Raw genomic sequence first — 20,893 nt, 5'->3', positions numbered from 1 at the left:
GACGCAACGCTGCCGGTCAACACACGTATGCCTTCACCTGTTTATATGTTCGAACTTTCTCCTCCGTAGTTCTCTTAGTTTGTGTAGTTTGTAATAGTTCTCTCGCATAAGCTGATTAATAGTTTTTATGTTTTTTGTTGTATCAAGTGTTGATGTATTTTGTTAGTTGTATTGAAGTGTTGTACTAGATCCCGTGTGCTGCAATATAACTAGAGTAAAGTTTGTTTTGTTTTCTCACGTCTCTGATCTCTTCACTGTCTCTGCTTGCGTACGGAACGAACCAACCTGCTGTCATTCCCGTCGCCGACTTCGAGCTGGTGACGCTAGAGTGGCAGCTTGTAACAAAACTGGCATCCGCAACGGGGACGTTCCGTACAAGAATAAGACAGTGAGGGGTGAACGAGAACCGTGCGGACAGCGTGGTGATAGAGCCACACAGTTGAAGCGGTTGCATCCTGCATATGATTGCGCTGTTTTTATAGTGACATTATAGTGACAGTTGCAGTATGGAGTGTATGGATTTTGATATGTGGATCACGCACGGTAAACAGTTAGGCCTCGAGGGTGCCGAACTGAGACAATGGGTTAAGGAGCAGCAGGAACAGGCGCAGGCATCAGCCAGAGAAGAGCGGGCACTGGCCCGGGAAGAAAAGGAGAGAGAGCGCAAAGAAAAGGAGAGAGAACGCGAAGAAAGGGAGAAAGAACGAGAAGCGGCAAGGGAAGCGGCAAGGGAAGCCGGAGAACTGGAAGTGCAGTTACTGCAAATAAAGATTCGCCTCAGTGAGAGTAGCAGGGTGAGCCGATCCAGCAGTGAGCACGGCGATGCCGGGAGCAGCCGAGTTTGAGAATACACACAGGTAGAGTGCTCGTCACCTTTGACGAAAAAAGGGACGACTTAGATGCGTTTATAAGCCGGTTTCAGAGCATCGCCAGAGGTCAAAAATGGCCTGAAAGCCAATGGGCGACGGCGCTTTCGACATGTCTTACAGGAGAGGCGCTAAGTGTTTATGGCCGGCTACCACCTACAGACGCAGCGGACTACACCAAGGTCAAAACCGCCCTCCTAAAGCGCTTTCGCTTCACGGCGGATGGGTTTCGATACAAGTTTAATAAGGAGAGGCCAGTAGGGGGTGAAAGAGCAACACAGTACGCGGCTCGCTTAAGACATTACTTTGATAGATGGGTTGAGCTGTCCAAAACTGAGACAGAATTCGAGTCCCTCCGCGCATTGTTGGTTAGAGAGAGGTTTTTGCATGGATGTGGTTCGAACCTGGCATTATATTTGAAAGAAAGGAGGGCGGAATCCCTGGGAAACATGCTTGAGCTGGCGGACCAGTTTTTGGAAGCTCAGGGTGGAGCAAGCCTAGCGAAAACAAAGAAAGATAGTCCCACAACGGACGAGAAAGGGAAATACGAGAAAGGAGGCAACGGCCACGCACCACTACCACGGAGCTATATTTGCAATCGTGGCAATCACCCGCCGCACTTGTGTCGCAACAGACCTGCCGCTAATGTAGCCATCGTCTGCTTCAAGTGTGGGAAAAAAGGACATAGGGCAAACGACTGCCGGTCAGGAGCAAATAACTCACTCCAGGCGTCTTGCCTCTACGCACCAAGGGAAACGCGTGAGAATCCCATATGCGACGGTAATATCGAGCTTAGGAAGGTGAAAAAGTCCCCGTCGTCAACGCCGTAAGAGTGACACCGCCAAAAAATCTGGCCGAGAACCTACCAGTGGCCACAGGGACCCTCCGAGGCACAGACATATCAGTGTTGCGGGATACGGGGTGCAACACAGTAATCGTGCGGAGGAAGTTGGTGAAGGAAGACGAGCTGACAGGTACAAGCATACTCGTCTACTTGGTTGACGGAACAGCGAAGATGCTGCCCGAAGCACGGGTAGAGGTTGACACCCCCTACTTTACTGGCAATCTGACAGCACTATGCCTGCAAGATCCACTGTATGACCTCATTCTGGGCAATATCGATGGCGTAAGACCTCCTACTGATCCCAGAAAGAAGACTGAAAAACCTTTCTCGACAAAGGAGCTAAGGGAAGAGCCTGTAGCAGCAGCTCTCACCCATTCCCAAGCACATGCACAGCCGGAAAAATTTGCCAAGCTTCGTACGCCAGGGACCATGCGGGATTGCCGGGAGATAACTATGGCTGCGAGCAGAGGGGAGATGCGACACTCAAATAGTGTTTTGAGAAGATCGGCAGGAAGCAAACATGCCGAAATGAGAAGGGAAGCGTCGAGTATAAACAGGAACAGGGACTGCTGTACCGACAGTACACAGAGGCTAACGGACGGCTTGTACGCCAATTAGTCGTTCCGCACTGCCACCGAGAAGCTGTGCTTAAAACAGCACACGATGGTATCATGGCAGGACACTTGGGCACGCAGAAAACCAAGGACCGGATCTCGGAGGAGTTCTTTTGGCCAGGCATCACAGCCGACGTAAAATGGTTCACCGCCTCATGTGACATTTGTCAGCGCACCGTACCAAGGGCCGTGTGCCACATGTTTCACTGGGGAGGGCACCCATAATCGACACCCCGTTCAAGCGAGTGGCGATCAATATAGCAGGACCGATTCACCCACCCTCAAAGCATGGGAACCGATACATTTTGACTTTAATGGATTATGCCACCCGGTATCCATATGCAGTGGCGCTCCCGAGTATCGAAACTGAGCGAGTGGCCGAAGCCCTGGTCGAGATGTTCTCCCGATTTGGCATCCCCCGCGAGGTATTGAGCGACCGGGGCACGAACTTCACATCGGGCCTGATGAAGGAAGTAGCGCGGCTCCTTTCCGTGCGCCAGCTCCACACCACCCCATACCACCCCATGGCGAATGGCTTGGTGGAAAAATTCAACGGCCCCTTAAAATTAATGTTGAAGCGCATGTGCGCCGAAAAACCGAGAGATTGGGACCACTACCTGGCACCTATCCTCTTTGCCTATAGGGAGGTTCCGCAGGCCAGTATGGGGTTTTCACCCTTCGAGCTTCTCTACGGCCGCCATGTGAGGGGACCCTTGGCGATACTGAAAGAGCTGTGGACGAACGCTGACTTGACTGAAGAAGCTAAGACGACGTACCAGCATGTCTTCGACCTTCGGAACCGTTTGGAGGAAACGTGCCGCCTGGCACACGAGGAGTTGGAAAAAGCCGGAGCACGGTACACGAAGCTGTACAATCGAAAGGCGAAGGAGCGGAGTTTCAACCCCGGAGACAAAGTACTGATTTTACTTCCAACCGACACGAACAAGCTGCTGCTGCTGCAATGGAAGGGCCCTTTTGAAGTCCGGGAAAAGAAAGGTGAAGCTGATTACGTCGTAGACACGGCTGGCGGCAGAAAAATCTTCCACGCCAACTTACTGAAAAGGTACGAGGAGAGGGACACCAGCCCACGAGGAGGCTTTTCGAAGTCTCAAGCAACATGTCTCTACGGAGCCGATACTACGGCTACCAAATTTGCACCAACCATTCGTACTTCGAACGGACGCATCGGACACAAGTCTCGGAGCCATGCTCACGCAGGCTCACGAAGGCAAGCTCCACCCCACAGCTTATGCCAGCCGAAAGCTGCTTCCACGGGAGGCTTCCCGTGGAAGAAGCTTTCAGTAAACGCGAATGTCTCGCGTTGGTATGGGGAATTCTGAAATTCTCCATGTACTTATATGGAGTACATTTTTGTGTCCAGACAGACCACCAGCCTCTGAGTTATATCCAACAGGCAAAACAGCTGAATGCTCGAGTACTTCGATAGAGTTTACTACTCCAAGAGTACTAGTTCACCATTATGCATAGTAAGGGCAGCGAAAACGTGGGAGCCGATTACTTGAGCCGGATATAGTTCTTGAGGTCTATGAGCACGTTACTTTTTTTTCCTTTCGTCGTTTGTTTTCTGTTTGTATGTGCATATTTCATTGTACAAGAAGTTTATTTTGAGTTATTTTTTTTTGCTCGGTGCATTGATTGTTTTTACACGTTGTAACACACATTGAAGGATTTCACTGCAGTAGAGGAGCGCACCTGTTCCGTTTTGTTCGTAGCATACCTTCGTGCAGTGTATTCTGTATTGATGGCTGCCCTACACGGCTATTTCTTTTTCTTGTTTGCATGGCGCGTTGATATTGTTGCGTGTAACTAAAACTGGTACGCTAACAATTGTTTTTTTCCCTTTTGTTGTTACTTTGATGCACTCTGCCTATTTATGTTGTGTATGAGAGGGACAGTCCTCATGTCTCCCTTGTTGGTGGTGTTTTGTTCCTTGTTGTCGAAAAATTCCCCTCCGTGTGAAGCAAATGTTATGAATAACATTTTGAAAGTGGGGGGCAATGTCACAGACGGCCATTTTTGGCGGTCCCGCGTCGCGGCAATTAACGGGCGCCGTACTCTCCCACTGACCGTGAGAACGGCGGGTGCATGAAAGGGAGCCGGAAAGTGCAGAATGGGGTGCTCTTAGAACGTCGCCGCCGACGTTTGATCCTTTTGTAACGGCGGCGGCGTCTGCAAGGTCATGGAAGGCCGCGATGTACCCCGAACAAGGATTAGACTACGGGACGCACCAGCTGAGAGCCAAACAGTCTGACCGTTCCCACGGGGAAAAGCGTGGGAAAACCTCTGGTGGCCAAGCCATATGACAACACCCCAACAGGTTGTCACTCTCGCTAGTTGAGGGCCCTCTCCTAATTAAAAAGGGGTGGGGTCAATATATTTTTGGGCCGGAGTTTCCATCAATGAGACGCGCATGACTGGACTCATGTAGAGGTCTCTTGTCCCCAAGGATGAGAGCGAGGAGGCACGAGGGGGATTTAAGCGCAGGATTTTGCCCTGCTAGGCAGACTAGTCGCTGACCAATATGGTGTAGAAACAGATCAACAAGCATCTCTTCTAGAAGTTTTTAGTGTGGCTGTGTATCGGCTGGCCACCTAAACTTAGCCGTTCGTCTAGTTGTGACGCGATATTAACGTCTGCAACGTAGACATCGGGACTTCGCCTCGAGTTAGCTCAACCTGCTCGAAGTCACCTGCAAGCACTAGCCTCCCGGAGTCACCAGCGTTGCAACACCGCCGACATCGCAGTCGTGCCAAAACTCTCTTCGACTTCTCGCATCCGATCGTCGGGGACGCAACGCTGCCGGTCAACACACGTATGCCTTCACCTGTTTATATGTTCGAACTTTCTCCTCCGTAGTTCTCTTAGTTTGTGTAGTTTGTAATAGTTCTCTCGCATAAGCTGAATAATAGTTTTTATGTTTTTTGTTGTATCAAGTGTTGATGTATTTTGTTAGTTGTATTGAAGTGTTGTACTAGATCCCGTGTGCTGCAATATCACTAGAGTAAAGTTTGTTTTGTTTTCTCACGTCTCTGATCTCTTCACTGTCTCTGCTTGCGTACGGAACAAACCAACCTGCTGTCATTCCCGTCGCCGACTTCGCGCTGGCGCCGCTAGTGTGGCAGCTTGTAACAGGTGGAAAGGGGAGGCATTCCCTTTGCTGTGTTAGTGACACATCGATTGTGCCATACGGATATGAGTAATTCATTTTTTATAGACAGCTGAAGGAATGACATGTTCAAAATCTCTCTCTGAAGTATTTTTGCACGCTCTGAAATCTTCCTAAACTGCAGCCTTTGCCATCAATCACCAGTTGGTCGTTTGGCGCAGCTCTGTCTCTCATCTTTGCTCTGTCAGGATGTTTCATGCAATGCGCTGAAGAAAACGTGTTCAGCCAACTGGACCAACAACTGGGCATGTGAACTTAGTCTTGCAAATGTCTTGGCTGGCTTTGACTGGTGTCTTTATTCTTCAGTCTCATTAGCGTCGTTGTGCTCTCAAGGAAACGTGACTAAGGGAAGGGAGCGTTATGCAACGACCAAAAGTTGCAAACGATAGTCGCACCCTTAATGAAAGCAGGTTATGAGATTTCATTTGACTGTGAATTTTGCATTTCAGGATACTCTTTTGTGTCAGCAGTTGTTTTGGTTGAGTAATGTGCTGAATCGAGAGGCTATGCTCCCTAAGAAGCACATACGCAGTGACAACCATGACACGGTGCTAATGTTGTGTTTTATGAACTCTTTTGTTTTCTGTGTTACTGAACTGGTGAACTTCTTCGTACATCTTAGTCTGCTTAATATTTCTGCTATTATCAGTGGGAATAGACTAGCGCATAACAACGAGCAAGTTGTGTTCACCTGGATTTATGCTGTACATATTTATTTACTTGCATGGCAATTCCTGAACTAGTGATTTGAATCTCCATCATCTAAAATATATATGAGATACAATGTACAGAAAGAAATATTCAACAGATAAGATTTAGAGTTGAGGAAATCGGGGATAACTTCAATCTTTATCTTCTCCACAAACAGGTACCAGACTCGCTATTATGGGCACATTGCCAAATATAGTAAATATTATCCTGAATACATGGATTATGTCACGGGTAAGAAATATATTAAATTATCAAAAACGCGTGTGTCACTCAACATGTCTTCGTGTCCTAATGCACAAGTAACATAAAAATATTCGACCAAAGCCCTTATGCTTGTTTAGGTTTCTAAGGACTGTACATGGTGACTTTTGTGCTTTAAGGCCCATTTTCAGCTTTTTTTAAACCTATATATGTTGTTAATGTGCGACGAAGACATGGATCAGTGCTGTCACATCTGCTCCTGTGACTAGAACCATCGTGATCGAACTCCTGCGGGAACCTGGCCCGTTTAGTGGTTTCGGCTACGAGAGGACGAACGTGTGAGTGCTCGATATCATTGGTGCCCGACTCTCATGCTGACCAACCTGTTGTTCTACCTCAGGGCAACCACCAACGTGTGATATGAAAACCATGAAGCATAACTTGGAGCGGATCAACGTCGGACTTGTACGGGAAGCACGCCGGAAGAAATATAAACGCAAACAAAATGCTCGCTTCTTGGGTGCAAACATCCACAGAATCGTACGTCTCGTACATATAAGATGCGCAAACATTGGGCCGGAAAGCCAATGCCAAGATGCCTGAAGCCGACAAAGTTGGGCATATTTTTAACGGGATTGTCGACGACGCCTTCAATGGCCTAATATCTAAGGATTACTCGACCGTGGAGCCGTTATAAAGAAGGGCAGGCGCGTTGAGCAAGTGGAGAGCCGGCGCATCGACGGTGCGTTTGCCCGGCTTCCCAACATGGCTGCAACGTTAACGTACCAAGATCGTGCGAGAATGCAATCACCGGCTCCCACTTTGCCAGACCAGGTGACTCGAATCGTGCGCCGTATACTTGAAGCTGTGGCTCCTGCTGCAGCTTGCACCGGTGCAGCTTATGCGACATTGGTTACTGTTCCCATAGTTCGGGTCATCATCCGTAAGGAACTCGCCAGCGCATAGGCATCCAATATGAGTGCGCTGTGACCAGTCCACAGCCAACCTCATGGCTTCTACCATCGTCCTATTCCGAGCAGCGCTTTCCTCCCCGCTCTCGCCGCCCTGCAGCTTGGAGGGCTGCTGACAACAGACCGATTCGTTTCTGCTGACATCGTATCGGCAATGTAGCCTGTTACTGCGACATCCGCTGGTCGTTGCCACCTCGGACGTCGTCTGCCCCACACCACTGACAGGGTAACACCCGCTTCGTGCCGCCCACCCTGTTCTCTTCTCCAAACGTCTACACAAGGTTCAGCAGCCGCTCCCCGTCGCCCCGGGGTAATCAACTCCGTTCTCCTCAAGGCCGTCGTCATTCGTCTCGCTAGCTGCAGACTGATCGGTCATCCTTCCCATTTAACCCTGCCCTTGCCTATCCGGAAAACTAAACAGCGCAGCATTGTCGACTTCATCCACAAATCATCTCATGATGCTTTTAACGAGACGAAGTTCGCTAGACGTTAATGTGGATGGTGCCCCGATTTATGCGCTTATTGACACAGGAGGACACATTTTAGTAATTAGCGCTAACCTTCGCTGCCGCCTGCATAAAGTTCTCACGCCTGCCGCTTCCCGCACACTCCATGTCGCCAATAGAGGAACTGCTGTCGTTCACTGAATGAGCACCACCTGTAGTGTATAGCCGATCATCCTACCTCAGTTCGATTTCTGTCATTGACCAGCGTACTTATGACCTTGGCTTAGATTCTCTGTCCAGTCATTTCGTGCTGATTAATTATGCGACAGGTGCTTTTCAGCTTGAGTTTTCACAGCTTGCCGATTTTCCGGGCCGACCTACCTCTACGCTTGCGCTCTAATCATCACGCACGCTTTCCACCACAAGCCGTTACCTACGTCGATTTGTCTAGTCCACGCGTTATGCCCGACGGTGACTACCTCGTGTCGCCTCTTATTGACGTACTGACGGCGCGAGACGTCATCTTTGCTCACACAATTGTTCATGTGGTTAATAATACAGTGGTCATTCCACTTCTTAACTCCACTATGTGTTACTCAAGTGAATCCTCAAGACATGTCTGTGGCCACCATCTCACCACTAGCCAATTGCATAATTGTCGCTTTGGACGCCGATGTTTCATCACCATGTCATGATGCTAGTTCTACTCTGCCTCTTGGTGACATCGGGGTTAGATCATGGGCAATGAATATCTCGATATAATGATCGCTCTGAATCTAATCCCGATGCAGTCTACAGATCTCCATCATCTACTTGCATCTTATTGCGACATTTTTTACTTCTACGACCGCCCTCTAGGCCGAACATCTGACGTTACTCACCACATCAGCACTGGTGACGCCACTCTTGTAAGACGGCATCCATATCGCGTATCTTACCAGGAATGTCAAGTCATTCAGCACGAAGTTGACAAAATGATCACTAAAGACGTTATAGAGCCGTCGTCCAGCCCGTAAGCCTCTTTCGTCGTGCTCGTGAAAAAGAATTAAAGCTGTCGCTTTTCTGTCAATTATCGCCACTTGGAGTAACACAAAAAGGCGTCTACCCTTTGTCTCAGATCTATGACACCCTCGAATGCCTCAATGGTGTACAATACTTTTCATCCATTGACCTTCGGTAACTTTCAGTCGACACCATGGACCGCGAAACAGCTGCCTTTTTAACGCCACTTGGTCTCTACAATTATTAGTCATGCCATTTGGACTTGGAAAGCTGCGACAACTTTATAACGCATGATAGACTCCCTGCTTCCTGGATATAATTGGCCCATCTGTGTTTGTTACCTAGAGGATGGATGTCATCGTCTATTCCCCTACGTTTGTCAGCCATTTCACACGTCTCTCTACCGTTCTGGATGTTTTCGCAGAGCCGCTCTTCAACTGAATTTGGCAAAGTGCCATTTTGGACAGCGCAAAATCCCTATACTCAGCCACCTTGTAAGTGCCCCCGGTGTTCAACCAGATCCCGACAAGGTGTGGGCAGTGCAAGATCTGTATACCATGTTCAACCAAGGATGTCCGCAATTTCGTAAGATGATGTTCCTATTTCAGTTGTTTCGTCCACAACTTCGCTGACATCACCCGACCTCATACTGATCTCTTAAAAACGACGCTCTTTTCACGCGGGGTGCTGAGCAAGCACACTCTTTTTCTGCCCTTATCTATCTGCTGACCACGCCGCAATACGGGCCCATTTCAAACCCGCTTCGCAAACAGAGCTTCCGACCGATGCCTGTGGTCATGGAATTGGAGCGCCTATTGGTCAAAGACAGCATGGCAAGGGTCAAGTAATTGCTTATGGCAGTCGTCTCCTTTCGCCGCCGAGCGGAAATCCTCCATCACTGAACGTGAATGCTTAGCGCTAGTGCGGGTCATGACCAAAGTCAAGCCCTACCTGTATGACCGAACATTTTCCGTGGTCACGGAACATCACCGCTCTCTGCTGGCTCTCATCACTAAAGGACCCGTCTGGACGTCTCGGTCACTGGGCGCTACGTTTCCAGGAGTACTCGTTTAAGGTAGAATTCAAGTAGGGATAACTTGACACAGACCAGAGCATTTGTCACGTCATCCAGTTGAAGAGCACAATTTATATGACCTTGACTCGGAACCCTGCGCGCTGTCCATCTGCACACTGGTTGGCATCGCCAATGAACAGTGGTGGGGCCCATCGTTAGGGGCTATCATCGACCGTTTAACGTCCCCATCGTCAGACCCGTATGTTCATCAGTTCGAACTGCATGACAGCATTCCTTAACATGACATCTTCAACGCTGATGGCCCGGAACTAGTTTTGTCCTACCCTGCCACCTACGCAACAGTGTCCTGGAACAACTCCGTGGTGTACCGACTGCCAGTCACGTCACTCGACACAGATATTGTACATGTTTCTAGACTGAAACCATATTGTCCTGCTCGCTCTTCATTGCCTTAGCAAGCGCCGAGAAGGCACTTCCACCGCGGAAGGGTGATGTTATGTTGCCGCAAAGATATCAACCAGTCCAGTGGTCACCGAGGGTGAAGACAACGAGTAAACGTGGAGCGCTTGCGCGTGGTACTCGTCGTCTAGCTGATGAATAACTGTGTGAACAAACCTACATCTCGCCTTCGCCGCATTATGTTGAACACTAATTTCTTGGCGTATACCTTAGGAAGCACAATTCAAACAAACACTTCAAGTGTGTCAAGTAACAAAAGTATAAACTAAAAACAGTCTGAGTATGAGCATACTGCCGGACTGTTTTAAAGTTTACTCGTTGATTCATGCATGTGTTACCAGGAAAGGCCAATCATGGCAGCAGCAATGACAAATAATCATACCGCATGAAAAGACTGGCTTGGATGCCACATAGCGGTGTATGTACAGGTGGTGTGACAAATTAATGTCCCAGCGTCATCATCGATATAGCGTACCTTGTATTATAGTCATACATTGTAGCCTCGAAACAAAACCAAGTATGATTTCAAAGATGTGCAGTTAATATAAATACTAATAATATCATAACATATTCTTCTTTATCAATTACCTTATTTCATTGTATAACCAACTGTGTAAGTAGCAAGTGAAGACGTTCATTATACCATACGTATTTATGCAAAACTTCTGAGCTTTCGCATAATAATAATTTAAAAAAATCAACTTTCAAGAAAAACAAGAATTAAGTTTTTTAACTACTACTTTTTGTTTGAGAGCAGTCACAAAAAACACCATCCATTTAAGTAAATCCACATAGAGACGTAAAATTTTTTTGCAGCGTATATCTGATTATCTGGAATTTTTAGAATGTCAAGTATAACAGAAACGTACGTCATTTATAAGGGTGGCGATATAAATATTACTTTGTAAGTAGCAAATAGAAAACTCCATTGTACATTACTTTAATATGCAAAACTACCAAGCTTTCGCGTGACGATAACCTAAAAAATAAACTTTCAAGAAAAACAAGAAATAAGATTTTTTCAACTACAACTTTTTGTTTGAGAACAGTCACAATATACAACCTCCATTTCTAAAATAAATCTACATGGACACGTAAATTTTTCTGCATCGTATATCTGACCATCTGGAATTTTCAGAATGTCGAGTATAAGAGAAACGTGAGTCGTTTTAAAGGATGGCAATATAAATAAATAAAAAGATGATGATCATTTAAGTGGGATATATGATTCATTCGTAAAAGAATGGGCGTGCAAACGAGGACACAAAATACAGTCACGACGCATCAAACGCCGAGTAACAACTTAAAAGACGCACAACGGTGGAAAAAGATAGAAGGAACGAAAACTTTTCCCCGCAGGCCTATGCAATAGGCGTACATATAAACCAAGCACGCGTGGTTGTCCATGTGGAAAACAACTCTTAATGCATTTGATTTCATCTTCATGTAAGTTAATCGACAGTTGGCTCTCGCGTTCGCTACGACTGTTACCGGTATGTGAAGCCTCATTCATTAGACGCATTTATTCGGTCTCACGCTGATGCTGATACTTTTGATGCCGCCATTACGGTGGATACTGTTTATTCAAATGAGCAGCCACCATGTACCAGCTGCCCTTAGCAATTTAGTACTCGCTGCTGCCTATGGAAAGTCGCATGCAGTCAGCAGTAATACTCGCTCATCGGAAAACATATTGCGCAACACGGACACGAAGGCACGAGCATGCCAAAGTCTTAAATAGCAAATACGGGCACCGGCAGAACATTTCTATCACAGTATATTGCTTTTACTAGGCACCGTTGAAAGGCATTTTAGGTGATCACAAATAAAACAAAATAAATTCCAGCAATGAACATTTGTTCAAGTGATTTTCTCGTGAAATAGGGGCACGTACATATAAACAATGCCTGAAAAAAAATCCCATAAGTATGGCTCGTGTTTTTTAGGCATATAAAATACTAAAACCAAGATAAGGAACACACTGAAGCCAATATCAAGGAAATGGTAAAAATTCATAAGACAGCTGTTTGATTTACTTATAACAGCTTCGGCCATGCTTCAATAACATGTCTATTAGCAAAACCCAACCTCCGAACTCCAACACAGAGAAACACTGTTATGAGATTGAAATTTTTATTTACGTTAGTTAAAGATTACTTGAAGGTTGACTTATCACACATATTTCATTTTTAGACTGGATATGCCACAAGGCAGAGGCGCGCGTTCACAATGACTCCATTCACAACCAGTAATAACACATTCCAATATTCATTTTTCTCCAGGACAATTACCTAATGGAATAATCTTGATAACGATGTTATTTCGCAGTTTTATTTCAATCGTTTTACTACGCAGCTTCCGAAGTAACTGTGTATACTTTATTATTTGTAGTAGTACTGTTTATTTCAATCACTGCAGTGCTTATTCTATGCTAGTGGTCATCTTGAATACACTGCTAATATAATTTTATTGCAGACCCTTGCGCTTGTTTTTTGCAAGTTGTCGTTATTTTTGTCTCTTTTTGTTTCATTTTCTGAAAGCCTGTACATACCTTCCATTTTTATTTTTATTATATTTGCTCATTTGTAAACTTTACAAATGTATACCCACTCTGCTAAAACCCTCTTTGATGATTGCAGCATTCATAATAAATAAATAAATAAATAAAACTTCAGCGTTTAGTCACTCTTCAGGTTAACGAGTGCTGTCTCACGGGCGGGCTGCGATGAACAAATAATCACTCAACGGTCACAAGAATTGTGGCAGCTGGAAGACTAGCACCCTCCTTAGCCGGCCTTTTCTTTGATCGCGTCTTTTAAGATCGACATTACGCGATCTTGGAACACTACAAGCGATCGCATCTTGGTTCTACTGAGCTGTCGTAAATATCAGCATGTGAATAACGCGTAGAAACTATCACTGACACAACTGTTTTTTTTTTATATATACCGTGAAACTTCCTTTTAATGACTTACTGTAGGCTTACTAGGTCTTACTTAACGGGAGAATATAATTTTGAATTTAGTTTACGTGCACAGAATTTAGACGAGATAGCCAGTAGTTTATTTATTTACCTATTAACCTATTTATTTATTTATTTATTTATTTATTTATTTTGTAGCGAAGCCTCCGAACCCTGAAATGGGTCGAACTCTTGAGTACCTTCTAGTGGGGCTACCCAACAAGGACGCCGCTCGCGCTGAGAGCCCGTGTTTGGCTGTGACTGTCGCCATTGTATATTCTCGCTCGTTGCCGGCTAACAAACGCCTTAACAATTTGGTGGAGAGTGCTGCGATCCCTGTCTATGCCTTTGGAGCTACGATCACGTGCCCTGCCATCTACTATGTACCACGACGCTTCTCAGCAAACGCCTCCTCCAATACCACCCCCAACAGCCTCCGGCTCCTGCGTCCCTGAGTTACGCGCAAGTGGTCGCCAGGCCGCCCCAAGTCGTTCAAGCACCCGCCCCTCTGACCTACGCTGAAGCTGCTGCACGACCTCCGTCCTTTGCAGCGGGTATGCCCGCTACGTATGTTCACGTAACCTCTCAGCCTCAGCTTCAGTCCACCATGCAGCCACCGTTCCGTCCATCGGCCCTTACGACATGGGTGAGACCTACCCCGGTGAACAGATATCGCACACCAGACAACCGGCCCATCTGCTTTGCCTGTGGTTACGCCGGTCACGTAGCCCGTTATTGCCATCGCGTACAGCCGGCTCCGATTTCTTCACCTGTTGCTGGCCAACTCAGCCGTCCTTATCACGAAGAACCACCGTCTATGTCACCTCGGTCTCGCCCAGGTCCATCTCGAAGATCGCCGTCTCCACGACGTCGTTCTCTGTCACCCATGCGGCCAAGTGCGGCTGCTCATGAGCGGGAAAACTAGTCGTCGCAGTCCCCGAGGCAATAACTGCGACGCTATCGCAATGTGAAAGCCCTCAGAGCAGCCCCTCGAATGTCATTGACGTGCTTGTGGACGGTGTTTGTGCATCGGCTCTTATTGACACTGGAGCTGCCGTATCAGTTACGGACGAAAAACTCTGCCGCTTACTTCGAAAAGTGACGACGCCACTTTCTGGGTTATCCCTCCGTACTGCAAGTTTGCACCGCATTCATCCCACAGCAGGGTGCACAGCTCGCGCTGTCATCCAGGACGTTCTGTATGTCGCCCAGTTCATTATCATTCAGGCATGCTCTCATGACGTCATCCTGGGATGGGACTTTCTCTCCCGCCATGACGCCGTCATCCATTGTGCCGCCGCCGAAATTGAGTTCTCACCCTTCTCGCATTTGACGCCAGAAGACAGTCCCCCGACACTGAGCAAGATTCTAACAAAAGACGATACAAAAGTGCCTCCAAACTCGACGACGGCTGTGTCTGTCTACTGCGCTGGTATCTCCGACACCATTGGACTTGTTTCGCCATCTGACCGCGCTTGCAGCAGGAAAGGGTTGCTAGTACCTTTCGCGACCGTGCAGGTCAACCAGGGCAACACTGCTATTTTTGTAACCAACCGGTCTCCGTACGCTGTTACCTTGCTTCAAGGAGAATGTCTCGGCAGAGTGGAACCAGTCGACGACGCACAAGTCCTGGACGTACCCGATGACACGCATGGTCCCAGGTCGTGTACCATCAATGCTGTTTCCACTTCTGATTCGTCATCTGCTGATGTATTTGGCCCCTCCATCGCTGACAACTTTACGGCCGTACAGCGTTCCCAACTTCTGGACCTGTTGCAAGAATATCGTTCTTCTTTCAATGTCGGGTGAAGTTCTCTCGGTCGCACGTCCGTTGTTACGCATCGCATCGACACTGGTGCCCATCCACCTTTACGGCAACGTCCATATCGCGTGTCGCCTGCTGAACGTCGAGTAATAAATGATCAGGTTGACGATATGCTCCGACGCGACGTTATTAGGCCCTCGGACAGTCCATGGGCGTCTCCTGTTGTTCTTGTTGCGAAGAAAGACGGTTCTGTGCGGTTCTGTGTGGACTACAAACGGCTCAATAAGATCACTCGCAAGTATGTTTATCCACTGCCACGCATCGATGACGCGATTGACAGCCTTCATGGAGCCGATTTTTTTTTCTTCTCTCGATCTGCGCTCGGGGTACAGGCAAGTACCCATGGCTGACGACGCTCGACCAAAGACCGCCTTCGTCACGCCAGACGGCTTGTACGAGTTCAACGTCATGCCGTTTGGTTTATGTAATGCACCTGCGACCTTTGAGCGCATGATGGACACCGTTCCGCGCAACTTGAAATGGTACACGTGCTTGTGTTACCTGGACGATGTCATTGTCTTTGCTCCGGATTTCTCCACGCATCTCCAACGTCTGAAAGAAGTTTTCGCACGTGTGAGCAATGCCGGCTTGCAACTAAATCTGAAAAAGTGCCGCTTTGCAGCACGGCAACTCACCATACTAGGGTACGTCGTGTCCAAAGACGGCATTCTTCCAGATCCTGCCAAGCTTCAGGCCGTGGCCGAATTCCCCAAACCGGCATCTGTCAAAGAACTGCGTAGTTTCGTGGGCCTGTGCTCATACTTCCGACGCTTCATACGAAATTTCGCCACGATCATATCACCGCTGACGAAGCTCCTTGGAAGCAACGGGCCCTTCAATTCGTGGTCATCCGAGTGTGACGACGCGTTCGCGAAGCTCCGCCATTTGTTGACGTCGCCTCCCATTCTACGCCACTACGACCCTACAGCCCCAACGGAGGTGCACACGGACGCCAGCGGTGTAGGCCTCGGCGCCGTCCGGGCGCAGCGAAAACCGGATTCCCTGAATATGTAGTAGCATATGCAAGCCGTACGCTCACGAGAGCCGAGAAAAACTACACCGTCACGGAGAAAGAGTGCCTGGCGATCGTCTGGGCTCTTACAAAGTTTCGGCCTTATTTGTATGGTCGCCCATTCGATGTCGTCACCGACCATCATGCACTATGCTGGCTTTCATCAATGAAGGATCCCTCAGGCCGTCTCGCCCGTTGGGCTCTTCGCTTACAAGACTACGACATCCGCGTGCTCTACCGCAACGGACGCCAGCATGCTGACGCCGACGCCCTCTCGTGCTCCCCTCTGCCTGAAGGTGATGTGCTCTGCTCAGTATCCTCGGCTGCTGTTTCTGCCATTGATGTTGACATCATCGCTACCGAACAGCGAAAGGATAATTGGATTGTACCGCTCATCGACATGCTCTCTGATCTATCCGCAACGCCATCCACGCGTGCCTTGCGTCGTCAAGCTCGCCATTTCGCCATTCGTGACGGCCTCCTACACCGACGCAATTACGACGCCGACGGCCGGCAGTGGTTACTCGTGATACCCCGCAGTCTGCGGTCAGAGATATGTGAATCCTTCCATTCTGATCCGCAATTCACGCACTCTGGGGTATTCAAAACCTACCATCGCATTCGACAACGCTACTTCTGGCGCGGGATGTACCGCTATGTGCAACAGCTCGTTCGCTCTTGCCTCACTTGCCAACGCCGTAAACCATCAGCCCACATGTCGCACGCTGGTCTGCAACCATTACCTTGCCCTGACCGTCCCTTTGGGCGCGCAGGTATCGATTTGTATGGACCACTTCCTCTGACGTCAGCTGGTAACCGCTGGGCCATCGTTGCCGTTGACCATTTAACGCGATACGCCGAAACCGCCGCTCTCCCAGCGGCTACTGCGCGTGATGTTGCGTCCTTCCTGTTGCATCGATTTATACTGCGCCACAGACCACCCCAAGAGCTTCTCAGCGATCGAGGCCGTGTCTTCTTGTCAGAAATCATCGAAGCCATTCTGACGGAGTGCCATTCTGTCCACCGCAAAACTACTGTTTACCACCCACAGACGAATGGCCTCACCGAACGCTTTAACCGCACCCTCGGTGACATGCTTTCTATGTACGTCGCTGCCAACCACACTAATTGGGATAATATACTGCCCTTCGTCACCTACGCCTACAACACCACCCCTCAGAGGACGACTGGTTTTTCACCTTTCTACTTGCTGTACGGAAGGCACTCGTCGCACACCATGGACACAGTGCTCCCGTACACGCCGGATCCATCTGAGTGTACACCTATTTCCGAGACAGCCAGGCTTGCTGAAGAGTGTCGCGAGCTTGCCAAGACTTTTACGACGCAAGAGCAAGAGTGGCAGAAGAGTATTCAATGATGGCTCCACCACTTCTGAGCCCACGTTCCTTCCTGGTGCGCTTGTATGGCTCTCGATCCCGACCTCTGCAGCTGGCCTTTCTTCCAAACTACGTCCCAAATACGAAGGCCCCTACCGTGTCATCGAGCGCACCTCACCCGTCAACTATCTGATCGAACCCGTTGAACAATCTTCGGACATGCGCCGCCGTGGGCGAGACATCGTCAACGTGGAGCGCCTGAAGGCTTATTACGACCCGCTCATAGTAACAAGCTGTTAGGTCGCCAGGCGGCTCCCTCTTCGACCCCGGGGTAATTGTAGCGAATCCTCCGAACCCTGAAATGGGTCGAACTCTTGAGTACCTTCTAGTGGGGCTACCCAACAAGGACGCCGCTCGCGCTGAGAGCCCGTGTTTGGCTGTGACTGTCGCCATTGTATATTCTCGCTCGTTGCCGGCTAACAAACGCCTTAACAATTTATTTATTTATTTATTTATTTATTTAGAGCCTATTGCTCGCGCATTCCATCTTCTGCTACTAATGATGTGGGCTTCATTCTTCTTTTCTGTAAATACAGCAGCGTTGTAGTACGCATACACGGGGGGTGGGGGTCGATAATTCCCAGGCCACTATTCTATGTATTTCTATGGAAGAATGGCCTGAGAACATTTGACCAGGACTGTACTTAAATTGACCTGGTTGTGTCTCTCCATCGCATATTCATAGGCTACATCTCAGCAAATTCATTTTACCTTCTAGATGACGGGAGAGTCAAGAAAGAGCTTCTATATTGGAGTCTCAAAAAGAAGTGTGCAATTATGTTGGCTAGTAGAAACGGTGAGTGGGAGACCCTTTGGAAGAAATTATAAGTTATAGAATTTTTTCGGTTTGTTGTTGTATTCCTAATGTTGATGCGCTGGATTATTGCCAACCACTGAATATTCCTGAGACATACAGGTATTAACTCCGTTCTCTTTCTCGCTCACATTATGGACACATACAGCGTCTACACTCTGCTAAACGGAATCCTCCTAATTCAAGCAAGCCCCCGTATACCAACTAATATTTGTGATTTGTTATATATTACCGACTTGCATGAAATGCTGGGGATCGTATCGATTATCTTCGCTCCTTCTAGACTTTCTCTAGGTTGCGTGCATCTCGGTGATGAACCCGCCACGGTGATCTATTGATTACGGTGCCCGATTGCTGTGCCGCAGGTCGCATGATCGAATCCCTGCTGTGGTGGTCATATTTTCGAAGGACGCGAAAGTGCTTTAGGCCCGTGCAAGTAAACTTAGGTGCACGTTAAAACACCCCAGTTGGTCGAAACTGCGTCACACAACTTTCTGAGCAGCACACTGCTTTGTTTTTACATAAGAGTCATTATGATTGAGGAATGCCATATGTCGTGGGAAAAAATTATAATCGGCACGCGCCGGCGTGCGCTCATTCATTTTCCAAACACTCGGAACAAGCACCCGGTGATTAACAACAGAAACTAAAAAGTGCGGCCCCTAATCGATATTCTCCGCCCGCGTGTTCTTCTGTTAACCTTTATGAACCAGGGCTGTGAGTTGCGGGAATCGCCAAATTTCTGTGGCACATGTGTGCTGTGCGAGTTTTATTTTTTATAGCAGAGCTGTTATACATACATACATATATATATATATATATATATATATATATATATATATATATATATATATATATATATATATATATATATATATATATATATATATATATATATAAGACATTTTGTGGTTGCAATCAAGTATTCTACCACACATCGATTCCACGTCTGGGAGTGAAGCCGCTATGTTGACGAAACGCTAATTGTGGTTGCAGTGCTGCCTATATAACATCATAAAAAATACACATTGGGCAGGTAAAAGCATTCAACCTCATATAAATCCCTGACATGCTTGCAACTTCATCATCACGAGCACCGGTAGCAACAGCTTTGAACAGCATGAACTCGCTACAATCCACCACCGTAAAGGTTCCCACTGGCTGGATTTGGAGTAAGGGACATTAGAAAGGAGCCCGAGAACCGAGCTGCAATAATTTTCACAATGCGCGACTCCTGTGCAGTGCTCTTTTCATTGCATTGTCCCTCTCAGAGACAATGGGCACGTCCCTCAGAGACACTGGGGGCCTCCGAGGGTCGCATTGATGAAAGATCTGTTCATTCGTCCGTCAACACACCACGATGAATTCGAAACTGACGACAGGCTTACACCCTCGTTGTAAATGCCAAACATTGAGAGGTCGCTTTACCGTGAATAAATCTGTGTCCTTCAGTTACAAAAGCGCAAAAATTACATAAAAAAGTAACGAATTTGATATCTACAAGCTTGCTAAGTTTGTCTGTGGGCCTTATCACTTCTTGCACTAAAATTCATTGATGGTATAATATATACTCAGATAGCCGCTAGTTCAATTTTCTTGCACGTAAAAGTGTTTGTGATCCTATCGTGTAATAAATGAGCTTCGGCTGCCCAAGTTTGTCACCATTGTACTTGATGTTACCCCGCGCCTCTACGAAATGTCAAGGAAAGCCCCACGTGGCACTTAGCGAACGCGCTGGCATAGCTTTCCTTCTAACATCACCCCCATCCAACGTCGCTAAAACTGACACTTGATATAATCCCCAATTGTACATAAAACAGTCTTGTACCTGGTAAGGCACCTACCAGTCACTATATATTTGTGGTCTTTTGTTTTCTTTTTTTCTCTCTGTATCGTTCTGCCAGATCGAGCCAGTTGGTGCGAGCTACACCTTTGGGAGGAACGCCTTAGAAAGTCATACCAGGAGAACAAAAATTACACCGACTGTCGGGAGGAGCTGTCGAAACACTGTCCGAACAATACTGAAGAGGAAGTCCTTCGAGCTGATTGCCCCAACGTATTCTTTCCGGGATTTCGAAGAGTGTATTTGTAAAAAGGAAATAACGTTAATGCTATACTAATAAATAGTTTTTTTTTTCAACAGCACAGTATCATAAGCTTTTCCTACAGCGGATTCAGTGACCAGTCACAGTAAGCAGGTATGTGTCAAGCAGCTCGTCGCACAGAATAGGCATGCATAATATTGCAAAGTTTGAGATTGTGCTGGTTGGTAATTCATCTTCAACATACAGCGCATAAAGGGCAAATGACAATAAATGAAACAGGTACAAGCGTACACTTCAAGCAGGAAGTTTATTCGGCATAAATATTGTTAATCCCTCCTTCAAAGGAGTCGGCGCAACATGACAGTAAAGCGTGTATTTACAGAAGTAGTTCAATGCTCACAGAAGTACACTGTCGTTCTTTATGACAGGGGAACACGCGAACACGTGGCCAGCGCTCTGCGGCGGCTGCCTACAGCACCATCAACCGACAAGTGAAGAAAG

The 20,893-nt window shown here is 47.5% G+C and overlaps 1 protein-coding gene across 1 annotated transcript in view; it reads left to right on the top strand.

Moving 5' to 3' along the window:
* LOC119167960 (uncharacterized) overlaps window positions 1-20,489 on the top strand; it is a 109,828-nt gene extending 89,339 nt beyond the window's left edge. Inside the window, exons 7-9 of the mRNA XM_037419418.2 lie at window positions 6,380-6,453; window positions 18,252-18,329; window positions 20,252-20,489. Coding sequence (XP_037275315.2) covers window positions 6,380-6,453; window positions 18,252-18,329; window positions 20,252-20,439 — 340 coding nt within the window. The 3' untranslated portion in view covers window positions 20,440-20,489. The remainder of the gene's footprint in view (window positions 1-6,379; window positions 6,454-18,251; window positions 18,330-20,251) is intronic.
* The last annotated feature ends 404 nt before the right edge of the window (window positions 20,490-20,893 follow it).

The sequence above is a fragment of the Rhipicephalus microplus genome, chromosome 6 (genome assembly GCF_043290135.1).
Source record: "Rhipicephalus microplus isolate Deutch F79 chromosome 6, USDA_Rmic, whole genome shotgun sequence".
NCBI classification, from domain to species: domain Eukaryota; kingdom Metazoa; phylum Arthropoda; class Arachnida; order Ixodida; family Ixodidae; genus Rhipicephalus; species Rhipicephalus microplus.
This window is presented reverse-complemented; position numbering and strand designations above follow the sequence as displayed.